The 27,839-nt window shown below is 44.2% G+C and overlaps 4 protein-coding genes and 1 long non-coding RNA gene across 7 annotated transcripts; 4 read left to right on the forward strand and 1 right to left on the reverse strand.

The window, feature by feature from the left end:
* The first annotated feature begins 1,353 nt into the window (after nt 1-1,353).
* Nucleotides 1,354-2,062, forward strand: LOC129588010 (uncharacterized). Its single transcript, XR_008690426.1, has 2 exons — nt 1,354-1,569; nt 1,645-2,062. It is a non-coding gene; the product is annotated as an uncharacterized LOC129588010 (long non-coding RNA).
* A 1,171-nt stretch (nt 2,063-3,233) lies between these two features.
* On the reverse strand, nt 3,234-6,650 carry LOC129588003 (uncharacterized). 2 transcript variants are annotated; one of them, XM_055481996.1, is made up of 3 exons: nt 5,477-6,650; nt 4,366-4,763; nt 3,234-3,616 (listed from the first exon to the last, which is right to left on the reverse strand). In XM_055481996.1, the coding sequence occupies exons 1-3, from the start codon at nt 5,983-5,985 to the stop codon at nt 3,441-3,443; spliced, it is 1,083 nt and encodes a 360-aa protein (XP_055337971.1). In that variant the 5' UTR covers nt 5,986-6,650; the 3' UTR covers nt 3,234-3,440. The 2 variants fall into 2 exon arrangements, with proteins under 2 accessions (XP_055337971.1, XP_055337970.1); XM_055481995.1 differs by having other exon boundaries at nt 5,465-6,650.
* A 674-nt stretch (nt 6,651-7,324) lies between these two features.
* On the forward strand, nt 7,325-11,278 carry LOC129587910 (sodium-dependent phosphate transport protein 2B-like). Its single transcript, XM_055481863.1, has 6 exons — nt 7,325-7,790; nt 7,999-8,184; nt 8,963-9,235; nt 9,302-9,615; nt 9,696-9,819; nt 10,272-11,278. Exons 1-6 carry the CDS (start codon nt 7,682-7,684, stop codon nt 11,105-11,107), a joined length of 1,842 nt encoding a protein of 613 aa, XP_055337838.1. The 5' UTR covers nt 7,325-7,681; the 3' UTR covers nt 11,108-11,278.
* Nucleotides 11,279-11,707: 429 nt separating this feature from the next.
* LOC129587983 (uncharacterized) lies at nt 11,708-15,423 on the forward strand. Its single transcript, XM_055481971.1, has 4 exons — nt 11,708-12,421; nt 12,580-13,121; nt 13,880-14,241; nt 14,825-15,423. Exons 2-4 carry the CDS (start codon nt 12,610-12,612, stop codon nt 15,100-15,102), a joined length of 1,152 nt encoding a protein of 383 aa, XP_055337946.1. The 5' UTR covers nt 11,708-12,421; nt 12,580-12,609; the 3' UTR covers nt 15,103-15,423.
* Nucleotides 15,424-20,918: 5,495 nt separating this feature from the next.
* On the forward strand, nt 20,919-27,480 carry LOC129587918 (CXXC-type zinc finger protein 1-like). Of its 2 annotated transcripts, XM_055481875.1 has the most exons (8): nt 20,919-21,179; nt 21,262-21,362; nt 22,283-22,758; nt 23,554-23,664; nt 23,864-24,099; nt 25,019-25,340; nt 26,147-26,443; nt 26,979-27,480. In XM_055481875.1, the coding sequence occupies exons 1-8, from the start codon at nt 21,124-21,126 to the stop codon at nt 27,204-27,206; spliced, it is 1,827 nt and encodes a 608-aa protein (XP_055337850.1). In that variant the 5' UTR covers nt 20,919-21,123; the 3' UTR covers nt 27,207-27,480. The 2 variants fall into 2 exon arrangements, with proteins under 2 accessions (XP_055337850.1, XP_055337851.1); XM_055481876.1 differs by lacking the exon at nt 23,554-23,664.
* Nucleotides 27,481-27,839: the final 359 nt, after the last annotated feature.

A 27,839-nucleotide genomic window follows, 5' to 3' on the forward strand; every position in this document is an offset into this window, starting at 1 on the left:
AACGTCTGGGTGCTTTAATATCAAAACTATTACAACGTAGACTGAAACGCTACGCACTGGATTGCCTTTCCGGCGGCCCAGTCGCCAAACTATCCGTAACTGTAATCAACTATGATGGTGTAGAAATAACGAGGATAAGGGAACGCAGGAACAACGGCTTTGGGCGGTAGTTTAATAACGTTCGGTCGATCGTTCGTTCGTTAGAAGTCGTAAGAACGGAATCCAATGGATCCCGTAAACAGTAACAGACTGCCATTTTATAAGCGAAGAAACATGAGTGTTTGGGTAAGGCTAATTGAGATGGGATAGGTTTCTTTGATTTAAGATTACATTCACATTTTACTCATACAACAAGTACACACTCGCACATTATTAGTTACACAAGACATTAACGCTATACTGTCCATAACGGACGCTAGAGATTTGCGACAGATTTATTTATATAAAGTACAACCATTTTCAGTTCCAGATTATTTATACAGCCATTATTTCGTACTTCCTTTTTCTCATATTTCGGTCAGTTCAAAGTTCAAGTGTAGAGTTTCATTTTTCAGTCACCTGATGTTAAAATTTCCTGGCAAACAAAGAAACCTAAATGAAAAGTTTTCACAGTAAAAACTTTGCGCATGAATTTCGAAGCACAAACTTAATACGATTTCCAAAAAAAGCATTTGAACGAGAACCGGAATTCGACGGGGTGCAGTGTAAAGAACCGCTCGTCCACGTTTGCAAATATTACACAATTCAAACCACTACATTTTCAATTTTGTTTTCGTGACTAGAGTAGTCTACCGACCAGTGAAAAACAAATCCAAAGATCACGTTGTGCGATTAGCAGCTAGCGGTTCATATAGCGCGCCATTTGGGTGGTGTAAAACTGACCGGTGACCAAAATATGAAACCATAGGCTTAAAGTGACCGAAATCCGCGAACAATTCTGGATGATCATCATCAGCTGATCGTGTACACTGTTCACGGCTGATTTCTTGTAGTAATTTAATTCCCGGTAAAGCTAGTAAAAAAGCGCGTTTTGCATATGTGTTTGTCTGAGCATTATCTCCTTGCACAAAACCGAGGATGATTTTCCACAACATTTCTCATGATCAACAGTGTAGCTGGCACGCTGGACTGCCGCCGAATGCCGCACCACAACAATGCGTGTTGACAGCTGGTGGAAGGCGTGTATGTTGACACAAATGAATCGGCACAAAACGCCGGTATAGGTAGGCGCTGTTCTGCCGCGTGTACCGTGCATGCGTGGCAGTGTTGGCAAACAAGCGGAACCGAGTCAACAGGAGATACCTGGAGCTGCTAATCCACCGCAGTTGTTCCTCTGCCGCGTCAGCACAACATCCATTGATGGGCATGGGGGAACGGTGCGGTGTTGACACTATTCATTTTACTATATAAACCATCATTGACGCGCCAGCTCCTTATTACCCAGGAACACAGTCTGCAATAGCAAAATACTGTTCAGTTCGCAGCTTTAACGCTCCGACATGGCTGTCGCTCGTCTCCTCTTTCTGCTGGCCGTGCTGGCCAGTATGATGGTCTTCCAGCTGGTATCCGGTAAGTGTGACCTTTTGGCTGTATGCATTAACCGTCGGGGAAGGTGTGCGTTAAAGCCGTCTTGATGGCATGCAGGTCAGTACTACGGCAGCTACTATCCGTACACCTACAGCTACGGCTACTATCCCTACAGCAGCTACTCGGCCTACACCTACCCCTACTACAACTACTACAGCTACTACCCGTACGCGGGACGATAGACGGTCGGACGCCATGGAACAACGTGGAGAACCGACGATTAATGTATATATTCAAGCCTGATTTATGCACGTACATCAGACTATCGCTGCCATAGGGGCGTGTAAGAAAACGCTAAAGGTCACTTATGCTACTGCCGTAAATTACACATGTGTATCGCGGGTTTATAGCGGTGTAGTGTGCCATGGTCTACGTACTGCGTACGTGCGTTTTAATGTCGTTGTGTTTTATAAACGCCAGCAAATTAACGGCCGATATACCGTTCCTGTATACGAATAAAGTAATCATACCGTGACCTTTTTGTACCGTAGTAAGCATTCTCTTTGTGCGTACATAGACAATACTGCTGCTGTATACACAGCAGCAGTATGCTATCATAATATCTTCAAAGAGTCCACAAGGCGGTTTTTTTTAATCGGTGTATATATCTGTACATCATTCGTCTCAACGCGAGCAATCACACTAAGAATACTAAGAATACTTGCATATTGCACAGCAACAGGCACACTGAATTGTCAACCACCGCAATTTCTCCGCATCACTGTCAGACGCACTTCCGCTGAGCAAGGACAAGACGACCAACGAGTTGCTTATCGCTTGCCGAATCCGTAATAGGGATAGCCGTATCCATAGCTGTACCCGTACGGGTACCCATAGCCTCCGTACCCGCCGTAGCCGTAACTGTACGGATACCCGTACCCACCGTATAATCCGCCAAAAAACTGCCCTAAAATTTTTCCAATGAATATTAACAACCAACGCTAATTCAGCGGCATTTTCTAAAGGTCAACGTACCGGTCACCGGGGAAACTAAGAATACACTGGCTAGGAAGAGAGCGGCAACAAGGAGAAGCAGGATACTTGTGCTACGCGATGCCATTCTTGCCGGTTTGAAAAACACTGCGTACAAGGTGTGCACAGAGAATTAATGGAATTGTTAGCGGTGATTGTATGCATAATGTATGTGTTCCCCTGTGCATATATACTAGCGGCGCGTTAATACGCTGATTGCTCTCTACACCGAATGACCACGATGTGTTGACGCGGCGTTTCGCGGTCCAAGCCGTCGCGGTGCGTCGCTGCCAGATCGTTGCTCGGCATAAGTGCGTCGGCTTAGGAGATTACTTAACGCCGCAAAACCTCTTAATGCCACAACGGTAACCACAATGCCGGGAATCCTGATGCCGACGTTTTAAGTATCCACAATATATTGTGTTCTACAGAATTTACGCCAAGCCGCGCTGCATTGACCGCTCATTTTATAACACGCTTGTTTTAACTGTGCCAAAAATTACATACAACAAATTCCCCACGTTTTTCTCTTCAGAATTTTCCATTTTTATAACTGTTTTTACACAACGAAAAATGCAAATAAAAGCCAAACAACATAAAAACAAAATAAAGCTAAAATAAACAAAAATAAACAAAATAAAATGAAAATAAAATAAGAACAAAATAAACTGGAACAAAGACTACAACCAAAAATAAATCTATTAAAATGTAAATAGACACAGAGACCATAGAAATACTCGTACATAAAAAATAATTGAACCAATCAGAATTAATTGCAAATTATTTGGATTAAATTAAAATAATATAATTATAATGGACAATATTCTACCGGATGCCGGTAAGGAGATTGTTAAATAAAATGAAGCGTAATAAACGGGAATTTAAGACGCTGGGGCGCTCTTGGACTCTGTCTCCCCCGCGCTGCTATTTGCCGCCGCCGAGCCCGAGGGCGGGCGGTTAGAGTGGGCCGTGACCTGGGAGGCTTTGGAGGCGCTGTTGCCTTTGCCGTGCGTGATACGGTGGAGGTAGACCGTCATCCAGGGACTCAGCGTGCAGCCTGCAATACAACACCCAATATAGTATTACACAGCATTGATTTGGTATCCCGTGGCAGGGCAATCGGGGTCATGTGTCGGTTGCACACAATCGCCGATTGTCCATACAAATATCCCCTTGCATTTCCACGTCATGTCGACGGCACACATCGCCGGTAAACACACAATTCCCAGCACTACTTCTGTACTAATTAGTAATTACTACGGTAAACCGAAATATTATATTACTGCAACGTTGCGGTTAAAAACAATATTAGTGGTCCTAACCGCGGGAAAAATATTCAGAAAATTGGTTCAAAATTAACAGGATCAACAGAGATTTATATCAAATTAACCAGGATTTATATAACCAAAAGGAAAAGAAAACGCTCTATGAATGTGAACACGTGCCGCAGCAATGTACCGATATAAAGAGTGCGTAGAAAAATCGACAATAAATTCTTTATTTAATAAAAATTACTTAATCAATTTTGACCAGTTTTCATGTCATCAATCCTGGTATACATATTTATAGTTATTTATAGATGCATGTTAAGGACTAGCATATAAAGTACTGACTAAATAAAAAAATATTTTGATAATTTAGATAAATTTCAATACTACTCTGGTAAATTAATCAACTAGTTAATCAATCACGTTTTATTTTTATATTAGGTTACTGAATATTTAAACATTTTGGCGCGTAAAGAAATAAACGAATAACCATAGTTTATTAAATAAAATAATTACTACGTAACGACGCCGTACTGACCGAGCCAGTTGAGGATGCCCATGGCGTTGCTCAATTGCGAGTACATCTCCTCGTAGCGCTGGATGAAGAGCGTGCGGACGGTGACCGGGAGGTAGCAGGCGGAAAAGGTCACGCAGGCCACGAAGGCCACCTTGGTCAGCTTCATCTCCAGCCAGGCGTTCTTCAGGCGCCACAGCGTCTTCTTCCGGCGCGGCGCCGCGGCCCCGCCCTCCGGCACCACCGTGGAGGTGGCGGTGCGGATGAAGCGCGCCCGGACGCGGAAGACCCGGCAGCAGATGGCCGCGTAGCTGACCAGCATCAGCGGGAAGGCCAGCGCCGGCGTGGCCATGCGCACGAACACATGGTAGCCCGGCGAGTGGGTGGCCGCCAGCATGCAGCGGTCCGTCATGCAGTTGTACCTGTACACGTGTAACGGTTCAAATAATGCCGAATTATATGACCGTCGAAGCGTTTAAATTAGACCAACACCGTTTATTAATATCAGCCGTGTAATGGTTAATCACATAATAACGCGCTTAACGCCCATTTCATGATATGCTCATTTTTTAATAACGCTCTGATTAATTATTGTCATATCCAGTTCTTGTACTTATTAATACTTTGATGCAGTCTGAATCTGGTAGATTATATTAGATAATTTAGAGTGAAAATTAACTAATAAATAAAAATTAACCACCAATAATAAACAATTGTGTAAATAAATAAGAGATAAACAAATCACTTGTTACTTGTTAGTAATAAGTACAGAGGAACTAATAATAAATAAATCTATACAATAAAAACAAAACAATTCTTTATCAGTAAATAAACCGATATCCAACAAACTTAGTTATTTAATATTGCCGTTAACTAATTCAAATTTGTAAAATCGAGACAGACCAACGATAGATCAGCAGAAAACTGAGGATTAATAATAAATTAATACTAAATAAATTAAATAAGCAGTCAGGAATATTGTTTTTAAATTAAGCAATAAAATGAACAAGTTATTAGTAAAAAAGAAAATAACAAGTAACAAAAAAGCAAATAATATTTTAAAAATTAAAACAGCGTATGAAATAATAAATTAATAATACATTCAATTATTTAATATACATACATACGGACATACCCCAATTCCGCGCCGATATGCGCCAACGGCCAGAGATTAAACAGCACAGCCTCCGCCCACGGGGCGACCGCCAGCGCCACCAGCACCGCCCGGGACTTCAGTACCGGCCGCCGCGGCGCCAGGACGACGATAAACAACCGGTGCAGCGCGATGACGGCGTGGTACGTCACCGCCGCCTGGGTGGTCACCAGCAGGAGAAACCCGATGGCTTTACACAGCGGCTGATACGCCGGCGTCGCCAGGATATTCCGCGGCCCGGTCAACGTCGTATAAATGTGAAAGGGCAGGACGCCGGCGGACAGGAGGAAGCTGAGGAGCGACATGCCGTCAAACAGGATGTCCATGGATAACGACAGCGACGGTTGCCGGTTGCGGCGCAGGGTGTACGCGCACACCCCGCTGCCGAGTAATCCGCTAAAGGTCACCGGTAACAGCATGAACCCCGTGGTGTAGAAACGCGGGGGGACGCCGGGGGGCGGTAGTGGGCAGAGGTAGGTGGTGTTGTTCATCGTCGAACAAAATCGTATAATGATTGCTCGATAGTCGGCAAAAACGGGAAGTGGGAATATGGGAGCAGGTGGCGCGTAAGGCGAGTCGAGAATGAATTACCGGAACCGTTATATCGGGCGTTTTTTTTTGTTCCGCTGACACCGCTGGATCAGGATACGCTGCCGCGTTTAAGCGGGAAGATAACCCGCGGATTAATGGTACCGGGAAAACCGCAGTGTACAATATGAGCGGGCGTGGGCGGGGCTTACCGACAAGTATAATTCGGGATGACGCGCTACTTTAAACCCGCGTCTTTAATTACGCCGAGTGCAAGTGTACAACTACGTACGTTGACTACAACAACGTCCAATGTATCCAGATTAATTACCGAATCTATTCACTGCAAACTTAGCAAGTCTAATAATTACATAAATTATTAATCATGTCAATCATATACTAAATAAAATATTAAAATATATTTAATTAAGGTATTTATTTTATTAAATACTAATTATTATAATTAGAATCTGCAATATAAAGGGACTATTTAAAATAATTTTTATACATATAAAATGATTAAGTAAATTAAATATTTATTTGTATAACAATATTACGAGGGCGTCATAGAGGGGGTGTCAACCGGCAATTTTTCGGAGTTTGACTCCCCCTGTTTTTCAAAACCGATTGCCCCCCGTCAAAATTTAGAAGAGAACAGACAGAGTAATACTGAAGACAGCAGACAGAGTATGTTTTTCAAAACCGATTGCCCCCGTCAGATTTTGCCCCCCCCCCCGTCAAAATTTGACACCCCCCTTTTGCCGAACCTGTGACGCCCTGACAATATCATTCATATTAAAAAGCTATTATTATCACTATAGGGTTCAGTTCGGTTACTGAGTGTGTGGCTAATCGCTAAATAAACCCCGGCATACAGAATGCATAAGTACTTCCGGTGCATTTGCCACGCAATGCCTGCGTCGTAATATTAGCCACGGTGAGCCGGTGCATCTTATGATTAAGTGGAAACTGACGCGCTGTGACAACTGATAACCAGGACACACAAAGCCCGCATCCACGCCAGCGCGCATTGTCCGCCGGCAAACAATTTGAGCGAATCGGGAATCGGCACACACCGTACTTAACTGATAACACCGCGCTGACGCATCTAAACACACCGGTACTGTTTATCCACCGTACATACATCATCCGCACGTAAAATATCCGTAAAACGAATTATTCCACCGTGATATACACGACGATGCCGATGACTGCGTTATACGCGCATAATTATTACAGCCTAACTGGAACCTTATTTTATCGCCGGTTAATATTACTATCAGTACAGTGCCAGCCCGGCTAATCGGCCGGAAACTGCCGTGCGTTGTTCGCGTATGATAAGCGATACGTTATCTTTATGGTGTAGTAATCATTAATTCTTTCAAGGACAAAAACATATCCGATATACAGCACGCAAGTATTTCACCTGTATACGCAGGCAGCGGTGTGCGCGCTCCACTTCGCCACACATCCGCCGCGTTTACCAGCGTCTCCGTCGTTCGCTTATACAACCGGAAATCCGTGGTTTTTCCTACGTTTATTTTTTACCATTGGTGCGACAAAATGTAACGGACATTCGGCGATTACTTCTCTGGATATTTAATTAATGAATTATTCATTCGGAATTAATCGGCCGCTTAATTATTGTGCTACGTCAGAATGGGCGCGGAGCACCGGAAGGACTCGTTGCATTCCCATTCCGACGCGTCCAGCCATAATGGCTCGCTCGGGCCGAAGACCGGCGATATCCGCATGAAGCGTTTGAACGGTACGATAATTATCATATTTTTTTCAGATTTATTAATGACTTGTGTGGTTCGTCGTTGCGCTGTAATTTCAGCAGAAATATTTCCTTATCGGTGGAATTGTTAAGCAGTCCGATAAGGCGCTCATTAACGGGGCAGCTGATACAGCATTACATTTTACAAGCATCAACAAGTGTGAGCACGTGTGTACAGGCTGTGGCGTGTTTGCAGGCCCGAAAGGCATCGACAACCAGAATTTCCTGGACGATGAGGGCCGCGTCAATGGGCATGTACCGCGGGTGTCGGTGGTCAGCAGCGAGATCGAGGTGGTCCCACCGGAACAGGGCCGCGACGAGGTGGACGCCTGGGAGAAGATGCCGGCGGCGCAGGATGAGGAGGACGGTCCGCCCTGGTCAAGTGCGTATATATGTACAGTGGTATAATTAAAAAAATTAATAAATAGTTCTGTTACACACTTTATATTAAATGACATATTATTACACTTCTATTACATATAATTACATAACTAATAAATCTTTACTTAAACTAAAGATACATCTGTATGTATATGTAATTATATATAGCTTTATATTTATCAGGGATAGGGTATTCTCTGCGTTGTCCCACGTTAGAAAATGTAAAACTTTTTATTTATCCAGTGTACAAGCTTGTATAAAACGATAATTATCAAGTAAATCGTTATCACATTTTCGAGTATGTGCCATGTGGCACAACGCGGGAAATACCGAGTCCCTGGCGTTCGGTACGCGAAATCCATATAGTGAAAATGTTGGGAAAGCGAAAAACGTCGAAATATTTTTGAATAACTCGTACATATGTATTGTACATATACAGACGCTTATATTATTAAGTTAATTATAATATATATAAATGCGAATTAAAAGTAGATATTTACAAATAAGAATAAGTACATTTCCCGAGACCATCAGATATCTTTTAGCAGTATTGTACGGAAGTCGGTACAATTACAAAGTAAGCTCAGTATCCCCGTATGCGCATGTATAATTAAGCGCCATTTGCGCGGAGAAATAAAATTAATACAGTTCCACATTAACATACAATACTTAAACCGTATTTCATCTGTACCCGTATTTATGGATCTGTCTCTATGTACGGCATTTAAATGGCCAGTTTACTGTAACTGTATGCAGATTATATAGGTCTGTTGACGTAGGTTTAACGCCGAAGGAGAAAGCCCTGCGCATCCTACTCAACCTGGCCAAATTCGTCGGCCTCCTGGGTCTCCTGTACTTCTTCATCTGCTCCCTGGATCTTCTAGGCTCCGCCTTCCGTCTGATGGCCGGCCGCGCCGCCGGCGACATCTTCCGCGAGAGCGAACTGCTGGCCAACCCCGTGACGGGTCTGATGATCGGCATTCTGGTCACCGTGCTGCTGCAGAGCTCCTCCACGTCCACCTCCATCGTCGTGGCCATGGTCAGCAGTAAAAGTATGACGACAGTGCATTCTCCTCTGTCTATATGCGCCGTTACGTAACGCTTGCGCCTGGTGATAGTTCTGCGCGTGGAGCAGGCCATCTTCATCATCATGGGCGCCAACATCGGCACCTCCGTCACCTCCACCATCGTGGCCATGAGCCAGGCCGGCGACCGCGACTGCTTCCGACGGGCCTTCGCCGGCGGCACCGTGCACGACATGTTCAACTGGCTGACGGTGCTGGTGCTGGTGCCGGTGGAGTGGGGCACGCACTATCTCTACTACCTCACCGAGGCCATCACCGACACCATGGGCAACAGCAGTGATGTGCAGGTGGGCGAGCTGCAATTCCTGCAGGCCGCCACGCGGCCCTTCACCGACCTCATCGTGCAGGTGCGTTGAACAGCGCTTTCATATCAGGATCAGTTGTATCCTCATATTCCGTGTATACTAACGGGAAATGTAATGTTCAGGTGGATGAAGGGGCGCTGGAGCATTTCGCCGCCGGCAACACCGATGGCCGGGTGCTCAAGACGGAGTGTGGCCTCGAGAACGTCACGCTGTCCAACGGCACTTCAATCAACCAGATCATTCCTTGTACGTACGGCGCTCTGGCGCGGTTAATAAACTTAATATTGTACTGGTCAACTGCACTGTAGTTTAATTGGCTGGCTTGTCGTACAGCTTTAATTATACATGTGCTGATGTACTGATTAAATTATTGTTGTACTAGGCTTTACTGATCAGTGATTGCGTAGTACGTACATCCTGTACGTACTTGCTGAAAAGTAGAGCCGTGCATATCCGCTAACAATGAGCTGTACGAAAAGCAGACAGCCGCATTCGACGCTGTATTAATTAATGCGACATTCGTCGCAACCAATCAGCACATTGCACTCGCATTATTAATCTCGTGGGCTTTCAAACTGAATAGCTGTAGACAACAACGTATGTATGGATTATTTCGCTGTATTTGTCATGATAAATGTCAAGATGTCCGTGGTATGCCGCATTCATGCAGTTAAAATATGAAACCACACTATTTGCAGGTACACACCTGTTCATGGACTCGGGTCTGGAGGACCTGCACATCGGGCTGATCATGCTCTTCCTCTCCCTCTTCATCATCTGCACCTCCCTGGTCCTCCTGGTCAAACTCCTCAGCAGCGTCCTAAAGGGCGCCGTCGCCAAAGCCATCAAAAAGACCGTGAACTACCGACTACCCAAACCCTTCGGCTTCCTCACCGGCTACATCGCCATCCTAGTCGGCGCCGGATTAACCGTCATCGTCCAAAGCTCCTCCGTCTTCACCTCCACCCTGACGCCGCTCGTCGGTCTCGGAGTCATCGAGATCGAGCGCATGTACCCGCTGGTCCTCGGGTCCAACCTGGGCACCACCGCCACCAGCGTCCTGGCCGCGCTGGCCTCCAGCCCCGCCACCTTCCACCAGGCGCTGCAGACGGCGCTGGTGCATCTGTTCTTCAACCTCTCCGGCGTCCTGCTCTGGTACTCCATCCCCTTTATGCGCAAGGCCCCCATCGGGGCCGCCAAGGTCCTGGGCAACACCACGGCGAAGTACCGCTGGTTCGCCATCATGTACATTATCCTCATGTTCCTCGTGGTACCGGGGGTGGTGTTTGGGTTGAGTATGGCGGGGTTCATCTATCTGGGCGTGTTCGGCGGGTTGTTTCTGCTGATTTTCATCGTGGTGATCGTGATCAATATCCTGCAGAGGAAGAAACCCAAATGGTTGCCGCGCTGGCTGCGCCACTGGGATTGGCTGCCGTTGTGGATGCACTCGCTGGAGCCGCTGGACCGGGTCATCCGCGCCATCTTCTCCGTGTGCGGCTGCTGCCGAAATGTTCTCAATCCCGCTGTACAGTAGATTATACAAACCGCGTCTCTTTCCCTGTATCCCATTCACAGCCAATCAAACCGGCCGATTCACCCGGTTGACAAATTCTTTTTTTATCATATAAATGTCTATTATATATTTCCCATTTTTATTAAGATTTTTTTATATGGCATCCGAAAAAAAGAAACAATCGCTCGATGATCGGCGCTATTTGCTTAATACGAAAGGTCACGGCTGAAGTGGATCATCCGTAATCCTCACATCACTGTCCTTAATCCTTAAACCACAGACATTATTGTCCCGCTTAAAAGTGTAACCAGATCCGTATCGAAACCGGTTTTAGTACGTACGCCGTTTCTCATTGCTGATTCGTCATTTTCTAGCGCAACATCGCGCGCGCGTACGCATCGTCAATCATCCATTAAAGCTGTCATAGTGTCATTGAAATTGCTCTTCTCGGCGTACTCTCAACCGGAACCTGAGACGCTTGTTTACCTAAATCCAGCTACGAGCCACTTGTACCCGTACAACATGCACAGCGGGTACAATTAATGCAGCGCAATGCACAACCGGCACATTGCGAATCTGCGCCTGTCTCTCCTGTTCTTTTGGCGGTTCCCCTCTTAAATATTTAACCGCCGGCATGATTGTATACACAACCGGAGATGTACTGCACGTGCATCTCCCATCGACAATCGATTACCTTCGCGTCTTTTGTCCCTTCTCACACAATCCCCGGTACATATAATCGGCTAATGCGTTTGTCAGCGGAAGTTGATTGTATCCCTTGTAGCCGCACAATATCGTCTTGTGATGCTGTTATATATATATATGCACATGTGCGTAACGCTGTTGTCCTTCAACAATCCGCTATTCTCCCACCCTTACAAAACACGCATCGGTATTCACAACATTTTCCCCTGCTCGCGGCTTGTGATGCGTCTGTCAGCGTTTTGTAATTGGCGTTTTTATGCTGCATCGGGAATTAATTAAGCATCGCGTTGCCGTCGTTTATTTAGACATTTCTGCGCCTCGAAAAATAATGCGACGGTTATTTATGTTGTGCCGGCTGAGTATGCAGTTATTTTATCAACCCATCAGTGATTCGGTTTAACTAAGTTTGTCGTCTAGAACGCGGTAAAGTTCAGCTATAACCGGGTTTAATTATGCTGTGGTAATCATTCTATCCATCGATTAATCGATTAACCGGCATTTACACTATGATCCGACTGATGATGCGCAGCTGCTGCCGTTCCCAGCATCACACCACCGTGCGATTTTGAAGGGATACCCTTTAATCCCTCCACCATCTAGCCTCCTGCGCCCACCAGAAGTCGACCTGATGTATGTTGTTACATACTCGTAGTGCAAGACTACCGATTCCTAATGAGACTTTACTTCCAAGTTGTTTCTAAGTCGAACGAATCGTCGTGATTTTGCAAGAACATACCAGCTATGAAATATGCATCAGAAATCATCTTTGAATTGGTCTGTTGCATAAGGTACTCGTGATTACCCATCACACAGCAAAAATGCCGGTCTTATTCATGCTGGCGGCCAACCGCACCAACACCACCCTCCCCGGCCCCGTCGACAGCGTGACCCGGGAGGTGGTGACCCTCCTGATCGGGGCGGCGATTTCCCTGTCCAACGCCTTCAGCCTGGCCGTCTTCTGCCGCACCCTGCACCGCCATCCCACCGTTCTGTGGTTCCTGTCGCTCTGCTGCTCTGACCTCCTCTTCGGCCTGTGCTGTCTCGTCCACCTCCCGGCGCTGCTGGTGCTCGGCCGGCCCTTCCCGCCCATCACCTACCCCACCGTCCTCCTGGCCACCGTGACGGCCAACATCTCCCCCTGCAGTCTGGCGGTGCTGAGCGCCGACCGGTGGGCGGCGGTGGAATTCCCCCGGGGGTATCTGCAGCATCTGGCGGGGCCCGGTCCGCACCGGGCGCTGTGCGCCGGGCTGTGGGGGTACTTTGCCGTCGGGGCGGTCATCTGTGTGACGTGTATGCCGGTGGTGTTCGTCCATCTCCCGGCTATCAACAGGTTGGCCAACTTTTATCTCAAAAAATCAAACCAAAGAACTAGTCGTATATAAAATTTTATATAGAACTATGTAAGTTTGACTCTAACAAAGATTCCAATATCCTGGTGAAATATCTCCGCTGATGAAGTTTGATTATTCTCTTGTACCTAATAATAATAACTTTTCCATTTATTGTTTAATAAGATACATGGCACCAAATCGTGTACTGGCCCACATTCGTGTACTGCACACGTGCGTTTTGCTTTCTCGCAGAGCCTTTTTTGTATATTGATTTGATTCATTGATTTGATTTGTTGTTTTGCTTTATATCATTCTGTTGCCATATGGTTTGTAAACATTGCCGTAAACACTCTTTGGGCACGCATCATCTCGTTGACGGTTTATAAGTAAAATAAGTTACCAGAAAATTTAAACGCATTCAGGTGTACTAGTGCCAAACGTACCTTCAAATTTTCACATAATTATACGCACAAGTCGTAGTCGTAGTCGCACGCACAAGTCGTTTCACATTTACATACGAAGTTTGAATGCCTTTTCTACATCGAACCAGAATTACTTACCTTAAAATGGATTTAACAGTGATTTCTGAACCTCTGTAGAAAATTTGCAGCAAATCCTGGTTCGGTGTAAAAGCAGTTCACGTACAATCGGTGTCTGGCCAAATGTACGAGTACACAAATCATCTGGCTACAGAATGTCATCAAAACAGTTGTTATCAAAAATGTTTCGGTAGTACTAATAATAACTGCAAATGCAGCACCTTCCTGGCGACCTGGTCGACGTGGTACTCGGACTGGTTCTTCGCATTACCAGTACCGCTGGCCAGCGGCGTACTACTGGTCACCCAGCTGCGGCTGGGCTATCTCGCCGGCAAATGGAAATACCAGCGCCTGCTGCGCCGGAAACGCTCGGCCTCGTTGCTGCTGAAACTGCAGGCGGCGCATCCCCACATCACCATCATCTCGCATCGATCCCGGCTGACAACCGGCACCGGCAGCTCGTCCGCGGAGAGCACTCTCGTCGTGGCGCTGACGGATGCGGAGCGGGAGCACGGTGAGGCGCGTGCCTGGGTGTACACGGCCGGCGAGGGAACACCGGCGGGGAAGGGCGCTCTTTCCGGTAAGCGGCTGTCAAGGGCCGTTAGAAGCGGCACTTGCGGCCTGTTCACTGTAATGACGGCGTCTTCATTTCGGTAATCCCGTCAAGCGCCGTTTAATGCATTTTGCCGGTGTCTCGCTCAATGCAGCTGCGCTCTATAGAGCGCATCGTCAAAAAAAAAATTTACATCTGCCTGGTTTCGAGTATATAGCTATATACTCGAAACCAGGCAGATGTAATTACGTTCGATTCCATATATGTATTTTTTATCAAAATTTCGATGCGCTATGCTTTAAAGTCGATCGTCGCCTGTCATTTTTATACGCAAAACTTCCGTACAGCACAGATTTATATCGAACAATAATTATGAATTATAGAATATTAACTTTACCTGCATTTGAATTAATTTCCTTGAACACTGAGAGGAGTGAATTTGTCATTGTGGGTGGCGCAGTGTAGTATCATGCTAAGCGCAAATTTGGCGCTAAATTACTACGTGCTACGAGTAATTTACGTTAGAAATGACGGGACCAGCTTGTAGACTGTTATTTCTAATACCGTACAAATAAATAATCTGAAATAGAGTATAACTGGGACGATGTAGGCATGCGGACGATGTGGCAGCTGCGGCGCACGGTGGTGGTGGTGTCGGCGAACGTGCTGATCTACCTGCTGAGCCAGCTGCCCATGTTCATCGTGCTGCGGCTGGAGCCCTCCCCCGGACCGGGTCCCTACCGGGTGCTGCTGCAGCTGGCCACCTACCTGACCATCGCCAGCCACCTCTGGCCGCCCTTCATCACCTACTCCACCTCGCTGCTCTACCGCCAGCAGGCCCACCAGCTCCTGGCCAGCGTCCTCCTCCACCGGCGGAATAACACGTAAACCCTACTTTAACCGGGTAAATCGGCTCGGTGGCATGCGTGGAATTGGCGTCCAGCTAATGTACGGTCCTCCGTACGCGTTGCCAAGACGGGTACCCAGGCACATTGTTCAATACGGCGTCGAACCCTTTAATTTTGTATTCGTGATTGATCTCCTTTAATTGATTAGCTCTATTTAGAACGCGATCGATCTTGTGGCGGCAGTTGAAATAACGGCACTTAATACTGGTTTGTGTACGTACGTTACAGCAAGCATCACAAATCTGCATATCTTAATTACGGCTAATTTATTGCGTATCCTTCATGATCATTATTTTTTTATGCACGATCGACTCAGTTTATACAAGTACTTATCTGCAGTGATTCTGCACGAACACGACTATATATAGATATGCATCTGTACTTTAAGTATAGCGATAAATTCATATGTAATAACATTCTTTGTTTTCCTGAAAATATCTCCTAATTCGCGACCAACCGCTACGGTGTTACCATTCTCGGGTATTACGCGCATAGTACAGCCACATTTTTCTCTTTGCTTCCCAGTGACTTCACAACTTCACACCGTGGTCCAGGTTATGCTGGATACCGAAAACTTTTTATCGTTTATATTCATGCGTTTATGCAATGTTTTCGTTAATAATGTACCGTTATACAAAATTTACACGGTACACAGAACATGTACAATCACTTACCTGTTAGTTTCGCTTAATTTGCGCACGATATTTAACCGACACCGTATTTACGTATTGCTGCGTCATTTTTGGGAAAGAGCCATCTTTGCAGATTTTGTAAACATTTGACTGGAACATTCGTTGTCCAAAAATTGTTAATCCTACCAATCCTACGTAATAATTGTGGTGCCTCATCACCGCGTGTTGCATGTACGTTGCATGCGGCACGCACAGGACCGGAAATAGATTATAATACGGTATATATTATCAACTGTATAATCCTTATAATTATCACGGTGCTTCGACTGAAATCATAAAAATGTAGATATAATAATTATAATATTATCTATACGATCCTGCATGTTGTATTCTGCAAATCACAGACAACACATACAAGTACAAACTTGTACGATACTTGTATATTGATGCTAACTGTAAGTGTCAGTCATACTGTACACAGTACAGATACATGTATCTGTATACTTAATTTAGAATGAAATTATTATTTCCATAAAATTTGTGTACACCATACCTGTCGATAATACCATATTCGTATTAATAATCCTTTTATTATTAGATAACTTACAATTAATAGATCTGAACTACGTATCAGGCAGCTGCATGGGCACAAAAAGCCGTAGATTGAAATGTTGTAGATTTTAATATGCAATCAGTGCTTCCCTAATAAATTGCACTTATTTATAACTATATAGATACAATGATAAAATTCCTCTTTATATAGTTAGAATCCACATGTATTGCGCTTACTATACAGTATAGAGCCAGTACAGATCCTTAAAAATAACTGACAATACCATGTACTGTAATATATAACAATAGTACTGCATGATTGCATCCATGTAAAAAGGTAAAGGCGCTGCGTAAAATAAAATTATTACAAAATTGACAAAATAATAGAGATATGTATGTACTTAATTACGAAGCTAGAAGTGCGTAGTGCATGACAGTGATGACATGATGACAGTATCTGCCAGAAATATGAGAAAAATTCGCTTTGACAGATTTTTTCCATAAATGATTTTAATTTTCAGAGTGGCGGTACGAGTACCAAACATTCAAAAGTTATAACAGCTGTAAAAGCAATACTGCAGAGTAACCCTGCACTTGACAGCTTTTTCGTACGATATGAGCTATACGGCACTGTAGTACTGACAAACGTTCAGCTGGCTCAGAGCCGACTGCACTGCTCTCACATGTGCTGCCTGCCTAGTCACAGGCAACACATGTGAATGGTGAATGTGCTCGTACAACGTACGTCTCTCTGGGCTGTAAAAAAAGCTGTCAAGTGCAGGGTTAAGGCCTATTTATACTTCACTTCAGTCACGTTTTTCTTTACGTCCGTCAGAAATGCATTTTATGTACGTCCTAATGAACGTACGAAAGAAAACATGGACATAACATAAAACGGTGCTAAGATCCGGCTTATGTCACGGGCATTCAAGAAGCGGCTTTCTGGTTATACTCCAGAAGTCACGTTCGTCAAAAACTCAAATTTTGTGCCAAAATTAAATTTCTGAAAATTTCAAATCGTTTTGGTATCCTGAACTTTTTCCTGCTTGGAGCAAAAATGGTTGCCTATGATGCCACTGTTTTCAAAATTCTTTCCTGGTTTTGGGAATTGCGTTTCTCTTAGCCCGAAGGCGTTCTCGATCGAAAAGCGAAGGTTACCGAGACGACTGTATATGCGAAAATTTTACAAAGAGCGAGCTGCAAAACTGAACTGAATACCATGGTAAACGACCTGCGTTCTGATGATCCCGAACTTCATTATGAGCATTTTCGGATGACCAAGGAACGTTATCAGCATTTGTTACAACTGGTGGAGAAAGATTTGACCCGGAAAAAAACCCATCTAGTACCAATTACTCCTGACGAGCGGCTTGGGCTTACACTAAGGTTTGTCTGTGGTTCTTTAACACACTTGATGAGCGTACTTATTTCCTTTTTTTCGCAGCATTTTAGTTGATGGTGTTCCGCAAAGTAGTATTGCGCGGCGATATCGAATGTCTAAAAGCTCTGTCAACATTATTTTCGCGAAACCTGCAAAGCGATTTGGGATAATCTGGTTGAGGAATATGTGTCACCTCCAACAACGCATTTATGGGGAGAAATTGCTGTGCGCTTCTGGAACAAGTGGCAGTTCCCGAACTGTGTTGGAGCGATCGATGGCAAACATGTCGAAATCACAGTGAGTTTAGTAGGCCATTATGCTAGTATATAAAACTATATAATATATTAAGTACTATTTACAACAGTAAAAAATCGTCACTACAATACGATATATATAATTATATATATCATATATACTACATCTGTACAAGTGAAATGTTGTTACAGGCGCCAAATAATTCCGGATCGAAGTTTTCAATTACAAGGAGTACTTCTCTATCGTATTACTGGCATGCGTAGATGCTGATTATTGTTTTCAAATTGTGGATATCGGCGGCTACGGTCGGCAGAGTGATGGTGGTACTTTTGCTGCTTCGGCTTTGGGCAAAGCTCTGGACGCCGGCGAGCTTGGTCTCCCTCCTCCGCAGCCACTTCCTGGAACAGAAGTCCCAACACCGCACTTATTTGTAGCGGATGCTGCATTTCCACTAAAAGAAAATCTAATGCGCCCATACCCGGAAAAGAATCTGGACGATGCCAGCCGAATATACAATTACCGGCTAAGCCGAGCAAGACGCATCCTAGAAAATGCCTTTGGCATTTTGGTGAATCGTTGGCGCATTCTGGCTTGTCCACTCCAGTGTGACCCCGAAACTGTTGATATTATTATCAAAGCTACCGTGGCACTACATAACTATTTGATACGCACAGAGCAGACTGCTGCCGTAACTAGCCGGAAATACAACCCTCCCATGTATTCGGATCTCATACAGGAGGATGGGTCAATTTCGGAGGAGCCTGGAGACAGGGAATAAACCCGGACCAATCTTTGTTTCGACCACAGACGTCAAACTATTCGAATCGTGCCGCAACTTTACCCTTCAAATTCGTGATTGTTTGCGAGATTATTTTTAAGCGAGCAGGGTAAAGTCTCCTGGCAAGAACGTATGGCACTTGGGCGGAAAAAGTAATACACCATGGTTTCTGAGTTTTTTACTAGCAACGACATCAAGGTTGGTTGTAAATAAGCCACGAAACATTTGCAATTACTTATTATCCTACTTACGGCTACCTGTGCAATGTATATCAGCGTGCTAATACTGTACTTATTAAAGATAGAAACCATAACAACAAATGCACATTTAAACTTTTAACGATAAGCAATAACCAACAAATTATTTGTTAAAGCCCACCTCCATCTACCTTTGTTAAACTCCATCTACCTTCTACTGGCGTAATTAGTATAAGAGAAAAGTCGAAATGAAATTAGTCATCCAGTTCTGACATTTGGTACTCGTGGAGCAAGTCCAACACCCTTTTTTTAAGCTCCAGTTGATTGCGAGGGCGCAGTTTGACAACTGATGCCTTTACTAAATCACCTAAAAACAAAATTTTTTTAACATGATGTGTCCGCTTTTATGATTATTATAGTTTTTTACATCACTTTGCCTACTTACACCAGCTATTCGTTTCCGAGTCGGTGTTCTTGTTTGAGTCCAAATGTGTCCCCAGTTTATCGACATAGCTTAGAAATGCAGCTTCCAGCTTATCTTCAGTTGCCACCTTAGACAGTTCGTTTCGGGACTTTTCGGCGTTGGGGTAGATGCTGGTTGCGATGAAACGTTCTCTTCGCCGACTGGAGTGTTTGCTATAAAGCTGGTAGCTTCCAGAACCGTTGTGTCTGAGCTTTCCGGTTCATTTTCCAGGCGCCGTTTAAGATTGGTTGTGGTTCTGAATAAAATTTAAATAATATTATATTAAAAATTCAAATAACGCAAGATATGTACAAAAATAAATATGCCGTACTGTATAACTAAACCAATGTAAATAAAAAATGTTTGTATGCTTACTTGCGGGTTTCTTTTACCGGTCTCAGGAATTCCATTTCTTGAAAATACTGCCAGGCTGGTTCTTTCTTTTTCTTCCCTTTTTGGTTTGCTGCAGATCCGGTCGGGAGCTTTACCGGCTTCGCCATTTCTTTCAGCAGCTTCGTATAGTAGTCCGTAAGCTGCGTCCATAGTTTTTTGCAAACCTCAGCTACGACAAAATCAATAAAAGAGATCAAGATAACATGCTTAATATTATAAAACATGGAATTAAAATAAGATTACTTTAGATTATGAATGATTGTCATAATGTGGTCACAATAATCATGTATAATAACCGTATATCATTAAAAGTCCCGTTTAAAATAATACGGAAACCGTTTTACCTGGATCTCCAATGGCCGCTGACACCTCCTCCCACAACAGCTTTTTCATACTCCTCGTGATTTGTATTCAGCGTGCGAAGTATCCCAAAGAGCAGGTCGTTTACGCACTTCTTTGATCAAGAACTCCCTTTTCATATCGTCGTCGGCTGCTTTCATTTCTTCTCGTTGTTGCTCCTCATCAAAATCTTCGTCGCCCAGCGTGGTCATTTTTCAGAAGTTGTGAAAACGTGTTATAAAAGCGTGTTATATAAAAGTCGATGTTTTAAATATAAAGTCGATCGAAATACCTAATACAAAAGCCGGCATAAACTGCGCTGCGAGTACTTGCAAACTTTCGGAACCTTCGCGAATCTTTTGCGAGAATAAAGAAAGACGTGTGCAGAAAAACAGAATTTGACGTCCGTCAACTTGAAAAAATAGAACCAGTTCTATTTTCGAATTTTGACGGACGAAACCGGATTTTGACGTCCGTAAAGTTGACGGAACTAATTTCCGGACACTGTCCGGTTATGTGTTTATACTTCCCAACCCAGTCACGTGCACTGTGACGGAGATGTGAAAGTGTGTATACTCGTGAAAGTTTATCAGTTCCGTGAGATGTGACGGCCTTACACCCAAGTATAAATAGGCCTTTACTCTACAGTACTGTACATGTACGAGGTACATAAACAGAAAACATCCATCACGCGGCTCAGTCTCACTGGGCGCCCGCACCGGGTGGCCGGTGTCGCCGTGCCACCGCATGTAACCGCTCGGCTCACTACACCACCAGTGAAAACTGGGTCTGCGTCGTCTGCAGACTGCAGTGCACGTTGTTTACCAGTTTCCAGTTTTATCGACTTTTTCACTGACAGTCTCCCCGTTTTCTGACGTTTCCCAGTTCCTGATCTTTCTTACTCCTTGTTGTAAACGTTGAGGAGTGCAAGTGTTCCCAGTGCAAACGGCACGGGAATCCCGTCGGGTGATTGTTTTTACGGAGAATCCACGAACTGATCAGTACTGCAGTATGGCGACGGTGCTGTACTGTGTGTGCCGTAGTGCTGCGTCGGATCGCTTCATGATGTAAGTGGCCCGTCTGAGCGGGGCCCCCCTGCCCTGTTTCGCCCCTTCTCCGCGTTGACGGCGGTGTGTTGCGTGGTTGCAGACAGTGCGACAAGTGCGAGGAATGGTTCCACGGGGATTGTGTGCGCGTCACGCAGACGGAGGGGAATCGCATCAACAACTACTTCTGCGCCACCTGCCAGGGTTCGTGCCTCAAACCTATATCTGCCATTTCACTTTCCAGTGCTTTTGATTTAGTTGGCAATTTATTTCAACAATTATTCCCGTGTAGCAGTTTGCATACGGGTCTTTGCTGTGGTATTTGACTGTGTAGTTGATTTTCTAAGTTTTTGATTTCAGATTTAGCGTTTTTAGCAGGGTTCTTCGATTCTACGAGCTGTTGTTTATTTTTTTACTGGTTTCTAACCTGGAATGCGGCTGCTTGTTTAATTCGAATTAATTTTATTTTTAAATCGCAGGTGAGGTTTACTGGAGAGGATTTACTGTTTAAATGATTAATTTTCGAATAAATTTTTATTTTGAAGGATTTAATTTTTTTAAAAAGCCACTGGTTTTCGGGTATTTTTATGTTAATTTTGAGAAGCCCGTTAAGGAATTTTTTCCTGCAAGTTTGGTTGAAAAATTTAAGAGCGTATCCGACTATCCGTACATGAATCGATTGAAGATGAAAAATATGCGTACTGCCGTAGCGCTGTAGCGCGCCCCTAATATTTACGTACTGCATAGTGCATATCGATATAGCCGATAAATCCGATTGCGTGTGCATGTATAGCCGACATATCCGGTTGCGTGGGTGTTCGTTGACATCGCTGCCGCGCTTTATCCGTTGTGCACTGCACAGATAGCATCTCCATTGTTTCGCTGAAATAATTTAAATCCTCTTGTAAATTCCAAGAATACTAACGGATAACGCTGCTATCGAAAATCACTGAATTCACTGCTTTAAATTTAGCTAGATAAATCTAGAAATTTGTGTAAAAAGGCCAAAAATACCCCATGCAAAGTTGGCGTGTGGTGAATATTTTCTTTGTAAAATTGTCGTTTTTTTATGGCAAAAATGCCTCCATTTCGGTCGTCGCGTAATAAAAGCCATATTTCACTAGAAAAAGACCCCTCCCTGAAGATCACCTACAAAGCGACGAAGAAGCGCAGCTCGGAGAAGAAACCGCGCAAATCCTCCTCCAAGAAGGAGCCCAAGCGCACGGCCGCCTCGCCCCCCGCCGACGCCGCCGCGCCGCGCCCCGCCCCCGAGGCCGGGCAGCCGGGGGCGGCGGGCGGACCGGGGAACGGGCCGGCCAGCACCTCCGTCTCCGCGTCGGACGCCGAGGACGACGGGGACTGGGAAGCGGCCGGGGCGGGGCCCCCCGCCGGCGCCCCGCGGAAGGGCCGCGCCTCCGTGGAGCACAACGGCGCCGTCGCGGTGCGCCGTCCCGCCAAGGCCCGCAGCAAGACGCCCAAGGGGAAGGGCAGTCCCGCCGGCAGTCCCGCCAAACCCGCCGGGGGGAGGAAGACGCCGGCCAAGGCGGCCGCCATCGCCCGGCAGTCCTTTGAGAATACCAAGCAGTCGCGGAATTTGGCGGTAAGTCGAATTGTAGAATTAAAACTGATTTAAATAATAGTTTATCCGTATCGTAGAAAATTGCTGGATAAATTTGCAGTATAGATTTATAAAAGATTAGGGCATTCGGACGTGCTTGTGCAACTGAGCAGGGAAAAAATGCAATAAACATAGCGTAGAAGTTAAAAATATAACAAAATATACGGAACAGTATAGCAGAATCGAAATATGTGTTTTAGTGCTATTTTATAGGAAGTGTAAGATTTATTTAAGTAATAACTATCAAAAAACCGAAATGAATTGAATAGGAGTTAAAAATAAATATCAGTAAAAATTTATAGAAATTAGGCAACTGGAAAATAAATTCAGAAAATAAATTGAAACTGAAAAACAGAAATAAATAGCAATAAAATAAAAATTTTAGTTAATGATTTTGATGGTCTGAAGAAGAAAATGCGTTTTTTTGACAGTGTGTGGAAAAAAGTCAACCGTTTGTTTTTAGAACAGAACAGAAAAAATTCAAAACAAACAATTCCGATTAGAAAATAGATACTGTAATTTAGGAAGCATAGAAATACATGGATAAATAATGTAGGAAGCATGGAAATACGTGCGTAATGCATAAATAATCCGCATGAACAATTCAGCCATCAAGAAAATACGTGACAAAAAATAGCAAAAATAGTAGGAAAAATATCCCCGGCACCGTGAACGGCAAAAATAACAAGCGAAAACTGTGGGTGCGTGGTGGTGTGTGGGGCGGGGCCGGGCTAGACGGGTGTGAGTTGAAGCAACCAACCGTAACCTTGACTGCAGGAAGTGGAGAACGCCCTGGCGCACGGGATCCCGCCGCCGCTGCCGGTGCCGCCCGAGGTGGGCGCCATCGAGCAGGCCGCCTTCGCCGGACCGGACCACCCCAACTGCAAGGTGGGGGGCGCGCTCACGGGCACGCTGCTCGCGCTGTCTTGTCAAACTCTTATTCTCGCTCTCACTTTTCTCTCACCGCTCGCACCCCCCGTCTTGTCCTTGCACGTGACGAGTGAACTAACTGTGCATGCCTCACGCTTGTCTGGTTGTGGTTATGATGGTAATAATTGGAGTGCGGGTGTGGCGGTGTGTGTTGCAGAAGAAGGGCGCCGGGAAGAAGGCCAAGGCCCCCGTGAAGGCCGTCACGCCGCCGCAGGCCGCCGTGGTGGCGGGCGCGGCGGCGGGGGCGGGGCATGCCGAGGAGGAGGAGGGACGGGAGTTTGCCGGGTTCGACCGGAAGAACATGAAGCAGTGTCTCGGACCCAAGTGCTGCTTTGCCGCCGCGCCCAACTCCAAGTACTGCTCCGAGGAGTGCGGACGATCGCTGGCCGCCAAGTAAGCTTTTCTCATTTTGCAAGTTATGTATTAAATCAATTTCGTTTGAATTAAACTGAATTTCTGTTCCATTTAAAATGATTTTCCATTAAATTTCCCGTTTTTTTTTGAATTTTATTTCTGTACTGTTTGCCGAGGAATGCCGACGATCACTGGCGGCCAAGTAAGCTTTGCGAATGTTGCAGATTATATTTTTATTTTATTCAGTAAATTTTGATTGAATTACAACTGATTTTAAAAATTTAAACACTTTCAGTTAAGTTTCCGTTTTTTTTATTTTATTGCTTTACTGTTTGCCGAAGAGTGCGGACGATCCCTGGCGGCCAAGTAGGCGTTACGTCGTTTTTTTTTAAAAATCGGCTAAATTAATTTTTTAATTCAGCTTGAATTTTATTCGCTTTAAATTGTGAGTCAATTAAATTTTCATTAAATTTCCCATTATTCCATTTCAGCGCTTACTGTATATTTCTAATGGCTTCGTAATTTCTTGATTTGGTTTGATTTGAAAGTTTTCAATTTGACTAACCGCAGAAAAATTCTGATTTGATTAGATTAAAATAAATTTGCTCTAATTGAACTCTGATGAAATTTGAATGAAATTAAATCCATGTAATTTCATTAAATTTGAATAAATTAAACTTCAAGTTAAAAAATAAACCAGTAAATTAACCAGTTAATTTTGACTTCATTTATTGTTTATTTGCACGGTGCAGTCTTTAATCGAAATTAATTGAAAAATAAATTTCAACATGGCGTTTAATTCTGGTTTTCTTTTGTAAATTTTCTTTGCTGTTTGTTTCTTCCGTGCAGCACAATGTGATGGGAAATTATTAATTAATTATTTCCCACAATGTGATGGGAAAATAGCGATTAAATGATGGGAAATAATTACTGGGATAATTATGTGGTTCATTGGCAGGCGTCTGATGACGATCATGCCGCAGCGTCTGGAGCAGTTCGGTCAGCACACGTACGCAGCCACCCTGCTGAACCAGAAGGACATGGACGGGATCCGCAAGAAGCTGGCCGACTGCAAGGTGATGCTGGAGAAGCTGCAGGCGCGCAAGGCCCACCTGGAGGCTGACATGCGATTAGGGAAGCGCACCCCGCCCGCCGCCGACCAGGAGGCCGAGGAGGACGCCGTCAAGGACACGCAGGACACCTCCCTCATCTGCATCACCTGCGGCCGTCTCGTCTCCATCCGCACCGCCCTCAAGCACTTTGAGGGCTGCTCCAACAAGGTAACCTGTACTTTGGAATATCCTCGTATTTATTGCCATTGATTTTAGCGTTAATGTCGTAGTGTAGTGGCTAAACGTATATTTTGTCTGATTATTCTTATCTCTGGTGAGGCTAATCTTTGGAATATTTTCGTGTTTATTACTGTTGATTTTAGTGTTAATTTCGTAGTGTAGTGGCTAAACGTATATTTTGTCTGATTTTTTCTTGTCTATGGTGAGGCTAATAATTAGTCAGTAATTCTTTATGGTGCAGGAGCGCTGCCGGTCCCAAGAATATTTTATCGGAATTGTAATTTTTAATGCTGAATTTACGTAGTAGCATCTATTTCAGAGTTGACTAGTTATTATTCTGTTTTTTTTTTCGCGGTTCATCATGTAATAATTGTGGATTTATTATTGCGCAATCGTAGCGTTGGTTGAATTTGTAACCGTATGCGCTGCAATAATTAATATTATTTTTTGGGGTAATTTGAAGCGGTTTATCGGTTGCTGGTTTCTTGTTACGGAGCCAATAATTGTGAAAGAAAATCAAAATAATAAAAAATTCAGTGAAAATAATGAAATAAAAATAAAATCAATAAGTGTGAAAAATTTAATAAAATCAATAATTGCGAAATAAAATCAAAATAATAAAAAAAATCAGTCAGAATGCTAAAAGAAAACTAAAATCAAAAAGTGCGAAATAAATTCCGAATAAGAAAAAATCCAATAAAATACTGGAATAAAAATGTAATAAAATGCGTAATAATTAAAATCCGCGTGTGTAAGAGAATGTGTAATAAAATGTGATTGATTGGCGTGAACAGTTGGAGAACCAGACGTCGTACGGGTCGGCCTTCATCACGGCCACCTCGTCCAACATCTTCTGCGACACCCTGAACCCCAAGACGATGACGTACTGCAAACGGCTGAAGGTCATCTGTCCGGAGCACTACAAGGAGGCCGTGGACGAGCACGAGGTGTGCGGCTTCCCGCTGACCGCCGGCGACGAGGAGGCCGGCGGGGAGCGCCGTTTCTGCTCGCTCTTCAAGAAGAACTGCCCCAAGCATCCCTCCTGGGAGCGCATCAAGCAGGCCGAGATCGATCTGGAGACGCTGCGCACGGTAGGCAACGGGATAGGGCGGCTGCACTGGCGACACTACTTGTTGTTATTTATTATCCTGTAAAAACTAGAAAATATTAGTGAAAAATGGGAATTAATGAGCAGGCGTCAGTGAAGAAATTTCCAGGTTAACAGATTTTAAATGTTCATAATTGGAAAATGTCGGTAAAAAATAGGAAAATGTGGAGAAAGACAAAGTTATAAACAAAAACACAGGTAACAGTAAATAAAAAAGGTGTACTGTAAATTGGTAAAAAATGAACAAATGTAAATGTGGGTAAATAGAAAGGTCATTTTAAAATTTAAAAGTGTTAAATGAAGCAATAAGTAAATGGGGAAAATTCAGTAAAAGAGTGCATTAATAAATGAAAAATGCAAAAACAGTAAAAATCAAAATAAATTAGAAATCAAAATAAAAATCAAAATAAATTAAAAATCAAAATAAAATAAAAATCAAAATAAATTAACAGTACTGGTAAATAAGAAAAAATTAAGAAAGAAGTAAGTTATTAATTGGTGGATTTTGTTGTGTGTAGTGGATAAAAATGGACGAGCTGGTGGAGCAGGAGCGCATGATCATGGTGGCCATTCAGTCGCGCGGCGGCATCTTCCACTGCATGAGCAACTACACCCTGCCCGTCCGCCCGCCGCACCCCGCCCCCGCCGCCGCCCCCCTGCCCCTGGAGCGGGGGGAGGGGCCGCGCGAGCGCAAGGCCTCCCGGGGCCACAAGAGTCCCGCCAAGGCCCTCAAGGCCGCCCCCTGAAGGCGGGCGACGGGCAGCGACAGTATTGGGCCGTTTCCTCGTTCGTGTGGTGCTAAGCGGGTGTATAAGTGTGTACCGTTTCATCTTCGCTTTATTTACTCGGGTTTGCTTGCTGTGCAAGTGATGGTTGAGTTCTTTTTTATTTCTGTGCCACCCACTGGCTAAACATTTTGCTGCGGTGTATGGGGGTATTTTTTGACATGAACTTTTTATCTTCTCTTATCGCTGTATTACTGTACTGTATCTGACCATAAACGGGAAAAAAATAAACGGGTATCAACAAAACTGAAAACGATGAGACACGGATTTGTGATTTTGCAGTGAAATCCTATTATTTACTAGGCGTATGGCACAGAAAAATTAAAATGACAGTACACTGACACAATGAGATCAATATCTTATAAATTTTACATCAATTAATTTGCGGTTCACAACTTCACATCGATGTTATTTTGCCAATAATAATTTTTGATTATATTTTTACTGTTATTCGGCAATAGCCACTTCATAGAATAAAAAGCCAGCGCTGGTACTTACATACTAAATAAAACGATAGAAATTTAACCGTTAAAAAAACACCATGATCATTGTTGTTGTTGATTATACTTAATATTACATAAATAATCACTTCCA

Source organism: Paramacrobiotus metropolitanus, unplaced genomic scaffold, assembly GCF_019649055.1.
Source record: "Paramacrobiotus metropolitanus isolate TYO unplaced genomic scaffold, Prichtersi_v1.0 Parri_scaffold0000027, whole genome shotgun sequence".
Lineage (NCBI taxonomy): Eukaryota > Metazoa > Tardigrada > Eutardigrada > Parachela > Macrobiotidae > Paramacrobiotus > Paramacrobiotus metropolitanus.